Source organism: Corapipo altera, unplaced genomic scaffold, assembly GCF_003945725.1.
Source record: "Corapipo altera isolate COAL_440 unplaced genomic scaffold, ASM394572v1 0, whole genome shotgun sequence".
NCBI classification, from domain to species: Eukaryota; Metazoa; Chordata; class Aves; order Passeriformes; family Pipridae; genus Corapipo; species Corapipo altera.
This window is the reverse complement of record NW_020884872.1, coordinates 68648750-68667079: the sequence shown is the minus strand read 5'-3', so window position 1 is coordinate 68667079 and position 18330 is coordinate 68648750. Positions and strand designations below refer to the sequence as shown.

At 38.2% G+C, this 18330-nt stretch overlaps 1 protein-coding gene across 1 annotated transcript; it reads left to right on the top strand.

Moving 5' to 3' along the window:
• Positions 1-8178: 8178 nt before the first annotated feature.
• On the top strand, positions 8179-17982 carry RFC3 (replication factor C subunit 3). The gene is made up of 9 exons (XM_027651015.1): positions 8179-8307; positions 8922-9059; positions 10118-10185; positions 13158-13255; positions 14459-14640; positions 14890-15026; positions 15155-15253; positions 16069-16138; positions 17409-17982. Exons 1-9 carry the CDS (start codon positions 8221-8223, stop codon positions 17598-17600), a joined length of 1071 nt encoding a protein of 356 aa, XP_027506816.1. The 5' UTR covers positions 8179-8220; the 3' UTR covers positions 17601-17982.
• The last annotated feature ends 348 nt before the right edge of the window (positions 17983-18330 follow it).

The following is an 18330-nucleotide window of genomic DNA, read 5'->3' as shown; positions in this document are numbered from 1 at the left end:
CAGAAAGCAGGGTGTGTATCTGAAGTCTGGTGAACTAGGATGGTTGTAGCATAATTAACACCAAGACAACACCCTGGCCTCAGCAGTTGATCTTGCATGATAGCTTGCATGATAGCTAAATTGGATTTTTGGTCTTATTGGGGGGGGGGGTGGGGGTGGGTGTCTAACCTGCTACAGCCCGTAACATTATTTACATGGTACTTGACATGATTTGGGTTGGGCCAATGAATACTTGCTCAAAGGGAAGCCTGAGTGTTGTCTGGGGAATACCAAAGCTCAGGGACTATTCTTAGTAGGTCCCATGGATGGTCCATAACATTTGGTGACAAGTCATCTCATTCACTGAGAATGTCCACTCTCTGGTTTCATTTACTACTGAAGGTGTTGTGATTAGCAAGTAAAAGTCACTTGAACAAAGAGAACTATACAAGTTTATGTAGCCTCACAGACATGATCTGCAAGGAACTATGTCTAGAACACTCAAGTGGAACCCATTGACCAGGTCCAAAAATATGTGCTGGCATCCAAGGAGGCAAGATACACAGATCTTGCTATTTATCACTTTCCTATCAAGCATATTAACTTATTAACAAGCTTATTACTTATTAAAGAATAAGTATCTTTTAGATACAAGGAATTCACCACATTTTTGACCTCTGAAACAGACTTCTAATTAGCCACTGTACAAAGGTATTACAGATTCATAAAAGCAGTAATGCCTAAGGGCAGAGAACACAGTAGAAAAAAAACAGATTTCAGAAAGGAAAAATGTGTAGAGGGCAGTAAAAGTGAGTCTGTGCACATGAATGCTACTCATAGCCACAAGATCCCTGTAAAGAACTGTCTTAATGAAGAGTTTAGAAACAGGGAGGTCCCTCACCATTCAGATCAGAAGCTATGAAAGAGAGGCCATTTACACAAATACCAAGAGTGGTCTTAGGTCTCTGTATATAAGCAGAATAAAGTTAAGAATAGGGCAGGAAATACAGCACTAATGCCTTGTTTTGACAATGTGACTCCACAAGATTTTAAACTGTTTGAAGTTAGCACAAGCAAAGTCTTTCTAACCCCTTGCACGCAGCTGATTCTACAGCAGAAATTCCAGGGACCTAGAGTGGTAAAATATAATTACCTTTATTGCCCATTTAGCTCACTAAACCAGCTTTCCGTGGAATTAGATAAGCACAGTAACAGAAAAGTATAAAGGGTAGAAATTTGGGAGGAGAGGAAGAGAAAGAAGCATGGCAGCCATAGTTTAAATAATTAGAAAAAGGTATACAGTGTTAGCCCATGCACCTTATTTCTCTATGACAAACAGTGCAGTCACATATGTGCAGCTAGAAAATAACCCATAAATTTTAACAACTGCATACCTGAAGGATGAACTTAATGGTTCTTCAAGGCCTTCATATGTTGATGGTTTAAGCTGATTCTTCCAAAGGATAGACACCTGAGGCAAAATGAAACAAGAAAACAGCTTTGCCATGAGCACAGCAAATTATTCATATGAATTCAGTTCTACTTGCAGTAAAGTTTGAAAAGAGTCTCTTCACACAGTTGAAGATGAGTTCTTCTCTTCACTATAAGGAAATGTGAATTAAGACAGTTACCCGAGGAAGCGGAAGGACAAAACAGATGAAGAGAACTAATGCAAAGTATTTTATCTATTATGTCTCATTTTCCTTAAATTCAACAGCATACTGTTCCTCAAGGAGTGTTTAGCATTTAGAGCCGTGTTTTACATTGCCTACTTCAACAAAACCCACTAATTTTAAAGTGTCCTTGCCTAAGAAACATAAGAACTAGAGGAATGATCAGAAGACCTTATGACACAGTTTTCTTTTTGTTCAACAGAAAGAAAAGCCGGAGTTTTGTCCTTATAGTGTTGTAATGCTGAAGAAGACAGGAAGTCAGTCATCTAATCTCAGCTGATAAAACCTTGCAGCATAAGGAGCTCTGGGACTGAGGTTCATTCCCATTCACATCCATAACAATGAAGCTTTATGAAGACATATCTAACAGCTTTTCATAGTTGGTATTGCTCTGTGGTGATTTTCCAAGACCACAGTTAGGTCATAGTGTTACGTCCAGAAGTGTCCTGTTACCAAAGGCAGATAAATCTGTGGTAAATGTTTTTCAAACAAAATTTCTACTCCAGATTTCTTTTGTCATTGTGTATTGGACATTTTAATGTATAAAACCAGGAGGCATAGCATGATATAGCATGTTCTGTTGTTATACATGTTTATAAGAGAAACACATTTACAGTGGGGATATGAGAATACACTGCTTTTAAGATTCCACCCACTGACACATGAACAGGGCTGGCCTCAGATTAACTAGTAAATCTGTATAAACCTCTGATGAGTTTACTGACTGACGTCAACACAAAACTTGAAAGACTGGTAAAATTTACTGAAACTGATGTTGAACTTAAGATGAAAACTCTTCTGAAAATGAAAAGCCTCAGGAGAAAACTAGGAAATTCAAAAGCTTCAGTGTGTTCATTGATTCAACAAAAATGTAATTACTCTACAAGATAAATTAAGGGACATGAACAAGGCTGCTGTGGTCTGAATAAAAGAGATCTAACAAGCATAATTTGATTACTTTATAGGAGATGAAATTACGATAGTCAAGCTCTGAAAGATTACTGGTTTCATAAAACATAGCATGTGCTATAGAACCTTTGAATTTCAGCAAATTTATGAAAACCATGATTAGGGACAAACATTGTGTTCTGCCAATGGCACAGGATAGATATGGGTTTGGGTAACATCATTTTCTAGTAACTTACTTTGAAGGAATTCAATAGAAATCTGATTTTTTTTCCATGCCACATTTATTGCCATTTTTGGAAAAACACCAAGATGTGTTCAGAGATGCCTGAATTTAATTTATTAATATTCTATGAATTCAAAGGAGTTGAGACATTTATCAAGAGAAAAAAATTATATATAGAAAAAGGAGTTTCCAAATGTTAGAAATGTAAAAGACACATTATCTTAGCCACATTAGCTAGGATATTACAGGCAGAGGTACCTAGGATGTAACTAATCTGATTTTTTGCAAAAATGCATTATTTTTCATAATTTTTTTCACTGTAAAATTACTAGTTCAAGACCTGATGAGAACAGAAGCAAACCACCTAGATTTAAGAATAATCCTCAGTCATTTGTTAGCGACATCTACCCTTGCCCAGAAAGAGACAAAAAATATCGTAGATCAACATCTTCACAAAACTGATTCCTAATTACAAGTCAAGTAACAATATTTCTTCATATATTCAAATATCTGACAGCATACTATTCTTTAAAGAGCTTCACAATTAGTTTCGATAAGTCTTATTTAGAATACACCCAGAAAAGAATGTTGAATATTTCTTAACTTATTGAGTCATTTTCAGAACACTTTCAGGAGACTTAAACTTAAATCTTCAATCCTAAGTGGACAAGAGCTTCCTTTCTTGCAGTTCTTCTGTTGTTGCAAAATGCAGGCTGGTGGAAACTCAAGCACGTGACTGCATCTTTTAGTCAGTGACCTCATAAAACTCAGAGGGAAAGACCTAAATTACATATGAAAACTGCCTATGATTTTTATCAAAACCTTCAGTAGAAAAGGGGTATTTATTCAATATAGCAGTAGTTCGTCTGAAGAAAGGATCTGTAACTCTACATCTCCCTAGACAGATGTTTGAATTTATGTTCAGTCTATTTAAACAATTTCAACTGCCTCCTAATGTTTTTCTATCATGATTAACTATGCTGCTGTAAATCTTGCTTAAATGTGTTGTTGGACAATTCTTAATGCTGAAAAAAAAAGGGTTTAGGTTTGCACAGCTATACCCAATTGAAACCACAGAGACCATAAGAACAAAAAAACATATCTCCTTTTTTTCTACTTCTCCAAGCACACAAGACACTAGGGAAGCTGAGCAGGGTCTGGTCCTTAGGAGCAGGAGTCAGAACATGAAGAAGTACTGATTAAATCAGAACAAGTGTTGTGAGGTTTTTTGTTTGGTTGGTTGGTTTGTTGTTGTTTTTTAAATACACCTAATTATTTTCATCTTTCCATATCTTTAGGAAAGGGCTTTATTTAATCTTTTTCATATGGACAAAGGTACAAAAGATTTTACAGTAATGATTGATGGACAGAATGTATCCTCCAATGTATACTCCAAGTCAATATTATCTTTGTAGCCTTTTCCAGAATGCACTTCCAGAGGTTATGAAAACATATCTTCTTACACCTTTTTAGCTTGCCTCATCCTGCTTGGAAAACTTCTATGATGTTTTTATTACTTTAATTTTCCAGACTAAATAAGGGATTGTAAGACAAACCATAAGACTCTTGAAGAAAAAGGACTTCTTGATTTTAAATCTCTTATAAAGAACCAGCATCTTTAATGCTGCCAATCTATATGAGATATATTTGTTTTAGATTTTTATTTGGCTATCACCATTAATGTTGTTTTTTCCACTGTCATACTCAATCTGCATGACACCAGCATGTCACCAACAGAACAGATGTCACTTCATTAAGGTCTTTTTGTTTTTGTGTTTGTTTTCTGTGCATTGTAATCAGTGATCTGGTCTTTCTTGACATGCTACAATTTTCTTGCAGCAATATAGGTGCTCTGATGGGGACAGGGTGACATAACCTGGAGTGACATCCAACAGACTGGCAATGATCTGCTAAAATATTTGAAACTGAAAAGAAAAATCTATCTCAGTCAGCTAAACAGCCTGAAGGATCAAAGGAAGCCAAGCAGTCTTCCGTCTGGAAAACCAAAGTTGTACAGTAAAATAGTACTTGGACTTGTTAATGGCTACTCGGATCACTAGCACCAATCATGCTGTAAAGATATTTAGGAGGTCATTAGAATAATGCTCTAATTTGTTCTAGCACTGTTTCAATAAACAGTTTAAAGTTGGTTAAAAACTACTTTATATATACATATATAAAAGCACAGGACTCAGGTCTTACAGTTTTACTTCAATTTGGGTATAAGATGGAGCTTCTCTTATAGTGCCTGACATTGAGTCACTTTCTAATAACATGCCTGCTGGTAGTAAGAGGCTCAAAATGCCATGTGTAGTTAAAATCTCTATTTGCAGATACATTGTCTAGCTTATTCATGCATAGAAGTCATTCTACCTTTTGACCTTTCTGCTGGACTGAACAAAATGAGTGAAGACGTATTCTAACAGTCTTTGAGTGAATTGTGCCTGCAGCTGAAATTGCCAGTGTCTTGTATTATTCACATTAATTTATTTGTAAAATACTTGGCCAAACCATTCCATTTTAGATATTTACTTACTTTTGTTCACATTTATAGTGAAGTTAAAAAATTAATGAAGCAGAAAATCAAAGCATTATAGCTCATTTTAATCAGATATAAAGTGTCAAAACTGCAATGCTTCAAGCAGGACTAAGTTTTAAAATGATAAAATTTTTGCCTAACAAATTAATTTTGTTCATCTGCCTAATTACTTTCTATAGCAAGAAATTACTGAAAACATAAGTGTAAGCCCATGTTTAAATCCATTGCTGAAGTAGGGCACAATTTTCAAGATTTTCTTCTTGGGATAAGAAGAAATACTATGGAAGTTTAATAATAAATAGAGCTAATAATAAAAAAGAGACTAGGGCATTTGAGAGATGCTACATGCCTTCACTCCTTGATCTCTTCGGGAGCTGAAAGTATCCAAAAGTCTTCTGGACTGAGTCATGCCTGCTGAAGTCTGACCTCATTCAAAAAGATCTGTTTTCACTGATACTTTAAAAGCCTGGAGTACCTGTCAGAGCTCTTGCTGGAAGCTGGCATATGTTAGCAAAAACTCTCTGGAGGCTGGAAAAACTCCGTAGGTTATAAGGAGTTATCAAGAAGTTGCAATTAAGTTAAGCATGACATTGACAGACACAAGAAGAACAGCATATCATTCAGAAATTATTAAAAAGTCAGGTAAATGAGCTAAGGATCTGAAAAAGCATAAAAAGGCAAGTCATAAATACAGCTAATCAAAGAGGATACCAAAGAAATTAATGGTCAAATTCAGAGATTACTTTGAAGAACACAGGTGTGGAGCAGAGAGAACAGGCACACATGAGAAACACTGTGGAGCCACAAAATGTGAACGTAGAAAATGGCAGAGGAACAGGTCGCTCTGTGGTGCTGAGTATAACAAAGGATGTGAAGGTAAGCCCCGGGCAGGTTATTGCTGCTGCAGCTTTCACAGACTCAGTCATGTACCAGGACAGTGCTGACAAAGCAGTATCAGGAGACTCACAGAATCAGTCAGGTTGGAAAAGACCTCTGGGATCATTGGGTCCAACTTATGACACAACACCAAGCCAACTAGACCATGGCACTGAGTGCTACATCCAGTCTTTCCTTAAACACCTCCATGGACAGTGATTACACTATCTCCCTGGGCAGCCCATTGCAAAGTCTAATGACCCTTTCTGTAAAGAATTTCCTCCTAATGTCTAACCTAAACCTCCTCTTGCACAGCTTAAGACTGTAGCCTCTTGTCCTGTCACTAGTTGCCTGACTTCTATCTGCCTACAACATCCTTTCAGGTAGTTGAATTTGCTAATTCATGGCAATCTGCAAATAAAGCTGATTAATGAGTGTCTATGAAAGTAAGTAATGTAACTATTTCAGATAAACATGTAACGTGGTAGCAATGGAAGTGCTCTACTACCTGGTGCCCCCCAGTAGGTTTTTGTGATCTTTATGAGCAACTCGAATGTCTTGGTTAGTGAAGCCATTACCTGCCTTATGCATTCTGTGTGAATAAATGTGCACACAGAGCTGGTAGAACATGAATAGTCACATGAAGGTTTCATCTAACTATAATGTTTTTCACAGAAATCATAAAAAAATTAGGCTTGACACTTTTGAGACTATTCATCTGTATTTCATCACTTCATGGAATTCTACTTTCAAACAATATCACTTGTGCATGACACTTAATTTATTAGAGATACTACACAAAGAAACAAAATGAGAGTTTCTCTGTTACATATATATGCTTTGTGTAATTCTCTGCCTGCATATTCTGCATATATATAAAGCCACACACAGACAGAACTTGCAAATTCACTGTGCAATACATAGCCGATGGGCAACTCATTGATTTATAATGAGGCAGGGTAACACCAAGATGAAGGACCAGATGTTCCCCCGACACAGAAAAGTGCCCACAGAATCGACTGTCTCAGGGGTGAAAACAGCCCTACCATCTGCCATGGACTGATTCAGACTGCACTAGAACAGGGTGAAGCTCTGGAACACCTGCAACATATTGGTGATATAATTGTGTGGGGCAACACGGCAGAAGTTTCTGAGCAATGGAAGAAAACAATCTGAATCCTTCTGAAGGCTGGTTTTGCCATAAAACAAAGTAAGGTAAAGGGACCAGCACAGGAGATCCAGTTTTCAGGAATAAAATGGCAAGATGGGTGTTGTCAGATCCCAACGGACATTATTAATAAGATAACAGTGATGTCTCCACTAACAAACAAAAAAGAAACCAAGCTTGTTTAGGTGTTGTGGGGTTTTGGAGAATGCATATTCCAAATTACAGTTTAATTATAAGCCCTCTCTTTATAGCCTTAAGTTGCACCAAGGGATGTTTAGGTTGGACATCAGTAATTTCTTCACAGATAGAGTGATGAGACATTGGACTGGGCTGCCCAGGGAGATGGTGTAGTCACTTTCCCCGGAGGTGTTCAAGGAAAGACTGAATGTGGCACTCAGTGCCATGGTCTAGTTGACATGGTGGTGTTTGGTCAGAGGTTGGACTCGATGATCCCAGAGGTTTTTTCCAGCCTAAACTGATCCTGTGACTCCGCGAAAAGCCCCGTAAGAGGACCGATTTCAAATGGGGGTCGGAGGGCTCGGTGTCCCGTGGGGGAGCCAGTGTGGTGGTTCTCGCTGTGGGTGTAGAGTTAATGTCCTTCACAGTGGCTGGTATGGGGCTGTTTCGGTAAAGCTCTCGCGCAGCGCAGTGGCGGCTGCTGCCAGGACTCGCTCTGTCGCTCGAGATGGGGGATCCCAGCGCCGGCTGGGACCGAGCGGGGCCGCCGGGATCACCCGCCCGCTCCGTCCTGGGCTGGGAGCGCCGCGGGGGCGGGGCCGCCACGGCTGCGGTTTGTCCCTCGGCGGCCGCCGTAGCGGGCGCGCTTTCTGCCGCCGCGGGTTTTTGTAGCGCCATGAGCCTGTGGGCCGACAAGCACCGGCCCGGTGCCCTCAGCCGCCTCGACTTCCACCGCGAGCAGGCGGCGCGGCTCCGCAACCTGGTCAGTGAGGCAGGCATGGGTGCCCGGGGCCGCCGCGCTCCGGCGGCCTCCCCACCGGGAACTGCCCGCGGCCCTGCGGCCTCCGGGTCCTCTCCTCCCCGCAGGGAGGGTCCCTCGGGAGCTGGGATTCCGCCTCAGTATGGGGGAGAACTTCTCTACTGTGCGGGGGACCGCGCACTGGAACAGGCTGTCCAGAAAGGTTATGGAGTCTCCCTCACGGCGGATATCCAGGAACCATCTGGATGCAATGTGGTCTGGGATGGCCCTGCCTGAGCAGGGAGGTTGGATCAGATGAACCACTGGGGTCCCTTCCAGCTCTAGTAACCCTGGAGAACATGTAAATGCTGGGATGGGTTTTTTGAGGGTTTTGTTGTTTGTTGGTTTGTTTGGGGTAATTCTTTGTGGGATGAAGTGTTTGAAGTGAAAGAAGTTACACATGTTCTATAGGAAATGTTGCTGCAGGAAAGGGATTCAGCAATTTTAGGTCTATGTACTATGTTATCATGGAACTGGAAGAGTCATTTAACATAAACTTAGCTGAGAATGGAAGAATGCATACTCTCTTCTAAAGAAAATACTGTTATAACTAACTAATCTTGTTGCTTTTTGTTCAGGTTCAGTGTGGTGACTTTCCTCATCTGTTGGTGTATGGACCATCAGGAGCTGGAAAAAAGACAAGAATAATGTGCTTGTTAAGGGAATTGTATGGTGCAGGAGTGGAGAAACTGAGGATTGAACATCAGAGTATAACGGTAAAAAAAATAGGTCTCCCATCTGCTGTGAAGTAATATGGATATGCTGACAGGTCTCTGTTGTGAGCCTTTATATTCTTTTGAGTTTTAAAACTAATTTTTTTTCCCCACTCAGTATGTTAAAACTTTTTTATGTAATTAATCATACTGGTTTGGTTATATGAACAAGTTCTTGTTCCTTAGGTCTTCAGGATGTGGGGTTCTCTGCTTTCTGTGGCTGGTTGGCTGTTCTTATGTGTTATTTTGTTTGGGGTGGGGGTTTTAATTTGTTGTCTACAGGTTGGTTTGGACAGTAGCATCTGTCATGACAGACTAGTTCTGAATTAAATGTATAGAATTTAATTTGTCTGTAGAAATAAGGGTTATTTTTTAAATTCTTAGCGCTACTTTTTGCATATTTGCAAGTTTTACCTTGTTTTTCTCATTCTTGTAGTGGCAATTTCAGCATTAGCAAAAAAAAAATCAAATTTTATCTGCCCTGATCTTAGGCATTTATATATTACCTGTTAAAAATCCTTGCTGTAGGAGGCTTAACCAGCAAGGGATTATCAGGTTTCATTGATAAATAGGTTATTTAATGTTTTCTTTTTAATTCTCAGTGGTGGAATAAATAATATATTTAAACTTGATGATAGAAATGTAGAATATATTTAACTGTTCAGACCCAAATTTGGTGCTGCTATAAATAGTAATGTTTTCTTCAAACAGAGTAGAGACTTGAAATTCTTTGACTCCAAAACTTTGGATGGGCAGAGTGTCACTTATTTTGAACAACTGATGCCAGTAATGAACCTTCTTTTACAAAACTCTGGAGTAACTGGAGTATGCAGTAATACATAGCAGGTGTTGCTATAATAATCATTGTTGCTATTTTACAGGTGGATGATGTGTCAGTACTCCTTTTTTCCTTTGGAGGTGGGGTTGGAGGCATAGGAGATATGCAAGTCCAGTGTCTCAGCAGCTCTTTGACCTCTGAGACTCTTGGTTTGCCTGTTGTAGTCTGTAAGACAGATTTTTAGAACACTTCCTGAAACTTAACATGCTTACTTTCTATATAGGCACCTTCTAAAAAGAAGATTGAAATTAGCACCATTGCAAGTAACTATCACCTTGAAGTTAACCCAAGGTAAGTGTACAGTAAAAATGCCTCACTTCCAAGGTAAGCTAATGGTCATGTTGTAGGTGGTTTCAGCCTGGACATATGAGGGACTGATTGCCCAGTCTGTTGCCTGAGCAAATTAGATAATGGTTTATGGGTTTGATCTGCAAATGAGAACAGGGAGAGGATTTTTAATTGAACAACTCTAAATGAACAGAAATTGGGATTGCTGCATACTAAAGACACTAATGTTCTGCTTAACTAACCATGTAAGCATGCTCTTGTTGAGGACTGGGTAACAGAAACAATTCTGGATTCATAGACTTAACCATTTCAGTTGATATTGAGAAGTTTTATTGGAACTAACACCTCCATATTGTTAGTTCTCTCACAAGTACAAAACTATAAGAATTTGAAAGTAAGCAAGATTTGCCTGGTAACTATTCAAATAAAGCATTTAAAGTACAAGAAAGAACACCACCAAAAAATACTGTGAATCCTGTCTTGAGTGAGGTCAGATGTTGATTTAAACAACAGAAGCTGTAATGGTACTATGTGTCTTCTTTGGCAGTTGTGAAGTTGTAGTAGTGCACTGACTGATAGTTCATTGACCCAAAGTAAATACTCGTATTTACCTGAAACTTGTAACGTTGCTTTAAGTCACATAAGAGTGAATGTCATTGTGCACTGGGAGACCTTGGTTATGTTGGCTTTGTTGTCTGTGTTGCACTTGTGAGATAATGTGTACCCCGAAGTAACTTTGTGCTTACTGCTGAACCTTTGCTCATGCTGCTTTGCATTTTAGAAGCTATTCTCATGTGCCAGATCCCCTTAAAAATCTTGTTCTGCAGCTAAGCTGTGTATTGATTAGTGAATATCTGCTGGTGTTCTAAAACAGACACAAATAATTAATAGTTTATCAATAAAAGCTGAGAGTTTTATTGGTAGTTAACTGAATATGTCATTTTGATGGTATAAAATGTGTCACCATTAAGTCTTCTGCTCTGATAACCTGATACTGCTAATACTTCTTCTGTTACACTGCAGAGAGTACTTAGAGCTTGAAACATAGATTTCACAGAATATTCTGAATTGGAAGGGACCCAAGGGATCATTGAGTCCAGCTCTTAAGTGAATGGCCCATATGGGGATTGAACCCACAACCCTGGTGTTATTAGCACCGTGCTCTAAGCAACTAAGCTAATCTCATATAAAATAATCATATTTTACCTTAAATACAAAAATCCTGAAAGTGTAGAATTAGTGTAGTTGTTGTTGTACATAATAGTAGTTGTTGTAGATAATAGTAGTGCTGAGTTTTGATTAAGAATGAATATACTGATTCATAGGCTTTAAGTATCAAGCAACTGTCATGTTTTTGTCTGACCAGACAGTAAACCTGCCTGTGCTGTACTATCACCTGTGAAATTTGACTGAGTTCTAATACAGTGAAATGATGTTGTGCATCTTGAGTAACGTGGAATGTGATAAATGGCTAACAGGGAAAGAAAATGAATTTCTGGGAAGGACACTGCAGATGCTGACTGTGTTCTGAAACTTAAATTTAGTTAACTTTAGATAGAAATGTAATATTTAGCAGAAATGTTCTTCTTCCTTCAAAAGGAGGATATTGTCTGAATTCCAAAGTGTTGTCTTCTGGTCACTTGACTAGCTTGGGTAGATGCTTTAAAACGGGTTCTGCTGAATTAGTGCATCCTTAAAGAATAAGGAGCAATAAAAGTCTTGTCTGGTAACTGCCTTTGTTTGTTGTTTTCCTAGAATGTTTGATGTGGTCACATGATACCAAGGATAATCTTTTGCCATGAAATTATATCTCTGGGTTCTCTGTTGCTGCAGAAAATAATTTATATATTAGAACACTATTTTAATCACTTTCCATTTCTAACAGCTGGCATAGCTCATAAGTAGAACTGTAGTAGAAGGCTTGTTTCATTTTGATTACAGCACAAATACAAAAGCAAAGATCTGCTGCCTTGCTTAAGGACAGAGCTCTGCAGTCCAAGTCAGTGAAGCCCATGGAGCATTTTGTGAATTGTTGAGCTAATACGCCTTTCTTTGTTCTGCTGCCTTCTCCTTGGCAATAATGGAGAAGGTCTGGTTGAGTGGTGAAGAGAACAGCGCAGACAAATGTCTTTTTGTTTGCTTGTCAGTGAAATATAGCAGAGCTACTGCTGCTTCTGTGAAGGCTATTGTCTGGGATGCTAAATATAAATAGGCAGTGGTTTTTTTCCCTTTTTCTTTGTGTTTTTGGTGATCCACCTTGCAAGTCAGTAGTCCCCTCTGGTTGTCAAATCTGAGTCAAGCTAGCTGAGCTACTGTAACCTGGGGACTGAGAAAGCTGTGCAATGCTACTGTAGTGGCTAGGGAAGAGAAGGGGCAAGAGGAATTTCCCCATGTTTTACTGCCTTCCTAGAGGAAAAAAGCAGACCTAATGCTGTAATAGTATCTCAGTATCAGTATTTTACTAGTAACTTGTAACTTCAGTGTGTCTACCATCAAGTGTGCATTAAGAATTTAGGTTGTTCGTGGCATGACATCTAGTTTTTGATGGGGAAAAAAAAACCCCTGCTTTTGAGTCCATTGAGTGAGGCATCCTATTATGTTGTTAGACTTAATTGTTCTTTCCATAATGAGTGAAAGCGTTCACATTGTCTGTCTTTGTCCAGGTTATAGGTAACAAAAGTTTAGATTTCTTATCCCAGAAGAATAAGTTCTATTTTTATGAGTTAAGTTGACAATGGTTTCACTACTCTTCAACACAGTGCTACTAATCCAGCTGTGCCTGCATAAGCTTTGGGTTGTTCTTATTACTGGGAGGGTAACTTTCAACAAAGTATGTGTGTTGAGCTTAATTCTAACCCTAGCAGCTTCTGAATTTTGTTGTTGAGTCAGTTGATCAGCGGATTGGTTAGGGGGATATATTTTATATGCAATATAAAGTTGTTTTAAAACAAGATTTATTCAAACTCCTGTTACAGTGATGCGGGAAACAATGACCGTGTAGTAATTCAGGAGCTCTTGAAGACAGTAGCACAGTCCCAACAGCTTGAGACAAGTACTCAGCGAGATTTTAAAGGTGAGTAGAACAGTTAAAACCAGTGAAGGGCTTTTTAAACTTTGTATTTTTTTCACAAATTTTATCTCATTGTTTCATGCGTGTACCTTCATGCATTATGCAGGTAAAAACAAACCTATTCCCATTTAGAAGATTTTTATCCATAGTGTACAGAGGGACACTTGGTAAGAAAATGAAGAGACTTTAATTGAATTTTCCGAGATGCTTGTTTTTCCTCCCAATGACTAACTTGAAAGCAAAATCAGAACTATATAATGGGATTTTAGGAGAGAGGAAATCATGATAGATAGTAGAGCAGACATTAGCTGAAAATGTTCATGGATTTAGTACTTTGTCACATTTTCCTACTGTTCTGTCTTGCTGTTCACAGCAAGTACTGTTTCACCTGAGCTGCTAGACACTGATTGTCTCTGCCAGTTATTGATGTATATATCCTTACAGCTGCAGTTATACTATATACCTCAAAGTATCTTGTAAGCTGTCTGATATTGCTAGGCTGTGTGTATAACCAGAAGTGGAAGAAGAATAGTGGGATGACTTGTTCCTCCAGGCTCTGGACAATTTAGAGTATTGAAATGAGCCATCTATCAGTTGCCTATGGAGGAACCTGCAGAAGATAGCTGGTTAGGTTGGCTGCTTCGTATTAGGTGTCTCCTGATGGTTGTGAAGCATTTTTTAAATACATTTTTCTTTTTTTCTTTAAAACACCACAGAAAGGTACTGCAGCTACAATAATAAGGCAGCTTTTTACTATTCCTTTGTCAGGCTAAGACATTGGCTTGTAGATATAAAATGTATTGAGGCGAGTCTTCAAGTAATTTTTACTTTTTGTTATATCCTTATGCCATAACTTTTCCTCCATTTCTCACTTCAAAACTCCTATAAGAAGTTACTGTACTAGTTATCAGGGTGAAAGCTGCTACACCTATCTGGATTATTTCTTGGCACTGAAGCATTGCAGGCCCTGCTCTGAAGAAATGAACATTCCAGGATGTGAATATAGTGTGTGAAGGAGCAGATTGTACAGTCAAAAAAGGCACGCAGGTTATCTTAATCTTTATTTTCCTGCCTGTGGAATCATACTGCCGCCTTCTGCATATTATCATTTATTCTGGTATTATCACTTGTGTGTCAAAAGTATTTGTTTTCTTAGAAAGATTTGATATTAATACAAAACCCCACTCTTTTTAATCCTTTTTCCAGTGGTGCTGTTAACAGAAGTTGACAAACTCACTAAAGATGCTCAGCATGCTTTGCGAAGAACAATGGAGAAATACATGGCGACGTGCAGGTTGATCCTGTGCTGCAACTCCATGTCAAAAATTATAGGACCTATTCAAAGCAGATGCCTGGCTATACGAGTGCCTGCTCCCAGCATTGAAGATGTATGTTAAAATAGAAGCAAAAATAAATTATTTAAAAATCCTACTAGATAAGTTCTTGCTGTGGACTTAAGAGATATTTTACTTTCACATAGTGACCTAGCTTTTCTTTGTGGTGGGTGACTTGTCAAGCATGGCTTATGAAAGACTGGTCCATCTCTGGTCCAGGAATCTTTCTAACGGGAGAATCTGTAGTTGCTGAACGGTTTGCGAAGTGTTGTTCTCCCTGATATCTGTTTTCCATCCATCTAGATCTGCCATGTCTTGTCCAGTGTGTGTAAGAAAGAAGGCCTGACTCTTCCTCAGGAACTGGCTCAAAGGATTGCAGAGAAATCTGGCAGGAATCTTCGGAAAGCACTGCTTATGTGTGAGTGCTGCAGAGTACAACAGTAAGTCACCACAAAAATTAATGTAAATTATGCTGTCAGACACATGAATTACCTTACTTCTAAGGCCATGCTAGAATAGGTGACAATTTGCTCTGATATTAATTTTTAAAAAATTTATTACTATGTAGGTATCCTTTTACTGCTGATCAAGACATTCCTGAGATGGACTGGGAAGTTTACTTGAGAGAAACTGCAAATGCCATTGTTGGTCAACAGACACCACAAAGGTAGGTGAATGGACTTGTTTAGAGTTATAAATTATGTTTTTGGTGTGTTCTGGAACCTAAAAAAAAAAAAGTTGAATTTAAAAATGTGTCATCTTTAGTTATGTGTAATTTTCTTTTAATTCTACTGGAGATGGTACTTTGCAGCCAGAGGAAGTGAGCTTTAAAATTGCCAGAGGACACTGAATGAGTATCAGGAAACAAAAAGCTATTGCTTTTCCCTATTGAAGCTTAGTAATCAAAAGTGAGCATAGGCTTAGTTGCATGTTGTGTTTTCTGTCTTTTTTTTTTTTTTGGTGGGGGGCATGAAATGTCACTTAATTTAAATGCTTGTAGTGTCTGACCTCCTGGTACCAAAAACTGAGCATTGGTAACTGTGTCACTTTGGCCACCTAATAATCTTACCCCTTTTTATAAACAAGGAAACAGAAAAACAGCATAAAGGAATCCTGTGATGCTAATCAATTTTGATTGTGTCTCCTCAGTAATCTTAAGCATGAATAACAACTTAGATATGAAGAGGAATTAAAGGAACACAAGCCTGAGACAAATTCTAATAGCCTTGTAGCTTCCAGATTAACTGAGACCATTGTAACTAGAGTATATGTAATTTGTCTTTTGAGTAAAAGGTGATATGCAGCATTGAATTGAAATTGACTTGTGCAGTGCTTTTGGGTTTAAAATAACATGCAAAGCCAAAAGCAGAAAAGAAACTTTGCTTGGTTGACTTTTTCCTGAAACATGTTTCACAAATAGTGAAAATACATTAGAATGCGTTGGGGTCATACTTCTCATATTTTGTGGTGTCTTTCCCACAGGCTTTTAGAGGTCCGTGGACGGCTTTATGAACTCCTGACACATTGCATTCCTCCTGAGATTATAATGAAGGTAATTCAGCTGTCCAGCTCTTATTGTGTTATAAATATTAATGCTATGACAGTCCCAACTAGAGTTAAAAAAAACCAAAACACCAAAACATCACAAATTATTCGAATATTGATGGAAAGCTGTGTCCTTTCCAAATAGACATGAGTCACCATCCGTGGAGGTGTTCAAAAAACTAGTACACTTGGCACTTTGTGATATGGATTAGTAGACCTGATGGTATTTGATCAAAGGTTGTACTTGATCATCTTGGTCCTATTTTACAAACTTACTGACTATATGATTCTGTAGGCTATGATATGTTTTCATATCAAATCAAATATGATTTGTTTTTTAAAAGTTTTGTTGTTAGAAATTCAGTATTTGCTATGTCCTAGTGGAGAGATGTGCTGAGGTATGCTAGAGCAGCAGGCCTTTTCAAAGACAGAAGTCATCTTGAGAGGAAAAAAGCAAGTGGGATGTGTATGTTCGTATTTTTAGCATGATGAAAGGATGCTGAAGACATCTAGAGCAGAACAAAGATTAAAGATAATATTTGCAGCTTAACCTAGGTGGACTCTGCCTTCAGATACAATTTTTTTTTCACATTAACTGATTTCTGTTTTCTGACATTTTTGGTAGTTAGATGTTTCTTTAATCTTCATTTCTTATGGTAGGTTAGTGCATCCTGCATTGCTGTGTTGGGGAGGCAAAAGGTGCATATTCTCTACCCTCTCCTTTTTCATAAACTTGAAATGATCTAGAGATACTTCTCACTTAATCCTGACTGTTTTAGTACAGATGGATTTGGAATGATTTTATTGCTGTCTGTGATCTAAAATAATGCGTTTTGGGGTTTTGCAATGACTAAAGTATTGTGGTCAAGTTGTATTGTGTCTGCACATAAATATGTACATAAATATAAACAGATATACTTAAATTCTAAATAAGCCCTTTCCTTGTTTTTTTTTTTTATAAATGCTGTTTCTCTTTGTGCTTGATGCTGGCAAGATAGAAGTGGTTTTAATACACTTGCTATCTTGGTAAGAATTCTCCCCAAGGCCATGTGCCTCCATACAGTAGAGGTTACAGTATTTGGAGATGAGATTAATTTATTTTTGTTATTAAGGCATAAATAGTTCCAGTAAATTATTCTTGAATGTCTCTGCTGTTGGATTAATGAGTGAACTATTGTCATAGCTTGGCTATTTTCAGAGAAAGAAGGTTATCCTCCTAACAAAAAATGTCTGATTTTTCAAATACTGTCCTGTTTTTTCCTTTTTTCCCATTTTAGGGCCTCCTGACAGAACTTCTAAATAACTGTGATGGACAACTGAAAGGAGAAGTTGCACAGATGGCGGCCTTCTATGAACACCGCCTGCAACTGGGCAGCAAAGCCATTTATCATCTGGAAGCATTTGTTGCAAAGTTTATGGCAATTTACAAGAAGTTCATGGAGGACGGGCTAGATGACATGATGTTCTAACTGATACCCGAAGTTGTACACAGAATGTTGTGTCAAGATACCAATAATGTAGCAAATGCCTACTTGTCGGTGCTTGATTACATGTGGGTCTAGTTCTAAGTCAAATATTTTTATTTTACTGTTTAATAAAGCAGTGTTTGCTCAGCTTTAGAAACCAGATGGAGTGTTTGACAGCCACAAATCCATCTTTAGATCCATACAAAATACATTGGCCTTTCAGAAGGACAACACGTTGCCTTGGAAGATGTATAAGATCATAGTTGCTTTGCAGTATTTGTAAGCTGACATTAAGAAGAGAGAACACAGATGCTGCGTGCTTGGTTTTTGTTTGTTAATCACAGATGGGCAGGGCTGTAATAAAAAAATGCTTTTTCCATGTTGTGGTAAGTTCCAGCTTGAACATGTATTTCCTGCCTGCTGATCTATACATCTTATTGTTTGTCTGGCTTTTTTTTTTTTCCTTAGCCACATTGTTTTCTGTGGTGTGCTCACACAGAATGTTTTCTGACATTTTTTTCTTTGTAAGCAGTTGTGTTGAATTTGTGGATGAACAAACTTTTGTGTTGCTTGTAAATCGTGTTGACCACAGGGAACATCTTGTTTAGAAGAATTATACCTATATAAAGCAAGTCCACTTGCTGTCTGATACTTTCACCTCAACATACATAATACTGTTCAGGTAAAGGTTATTCCTTTAACTATTTTTTAACGAAGGATAAAGTTTTGGATT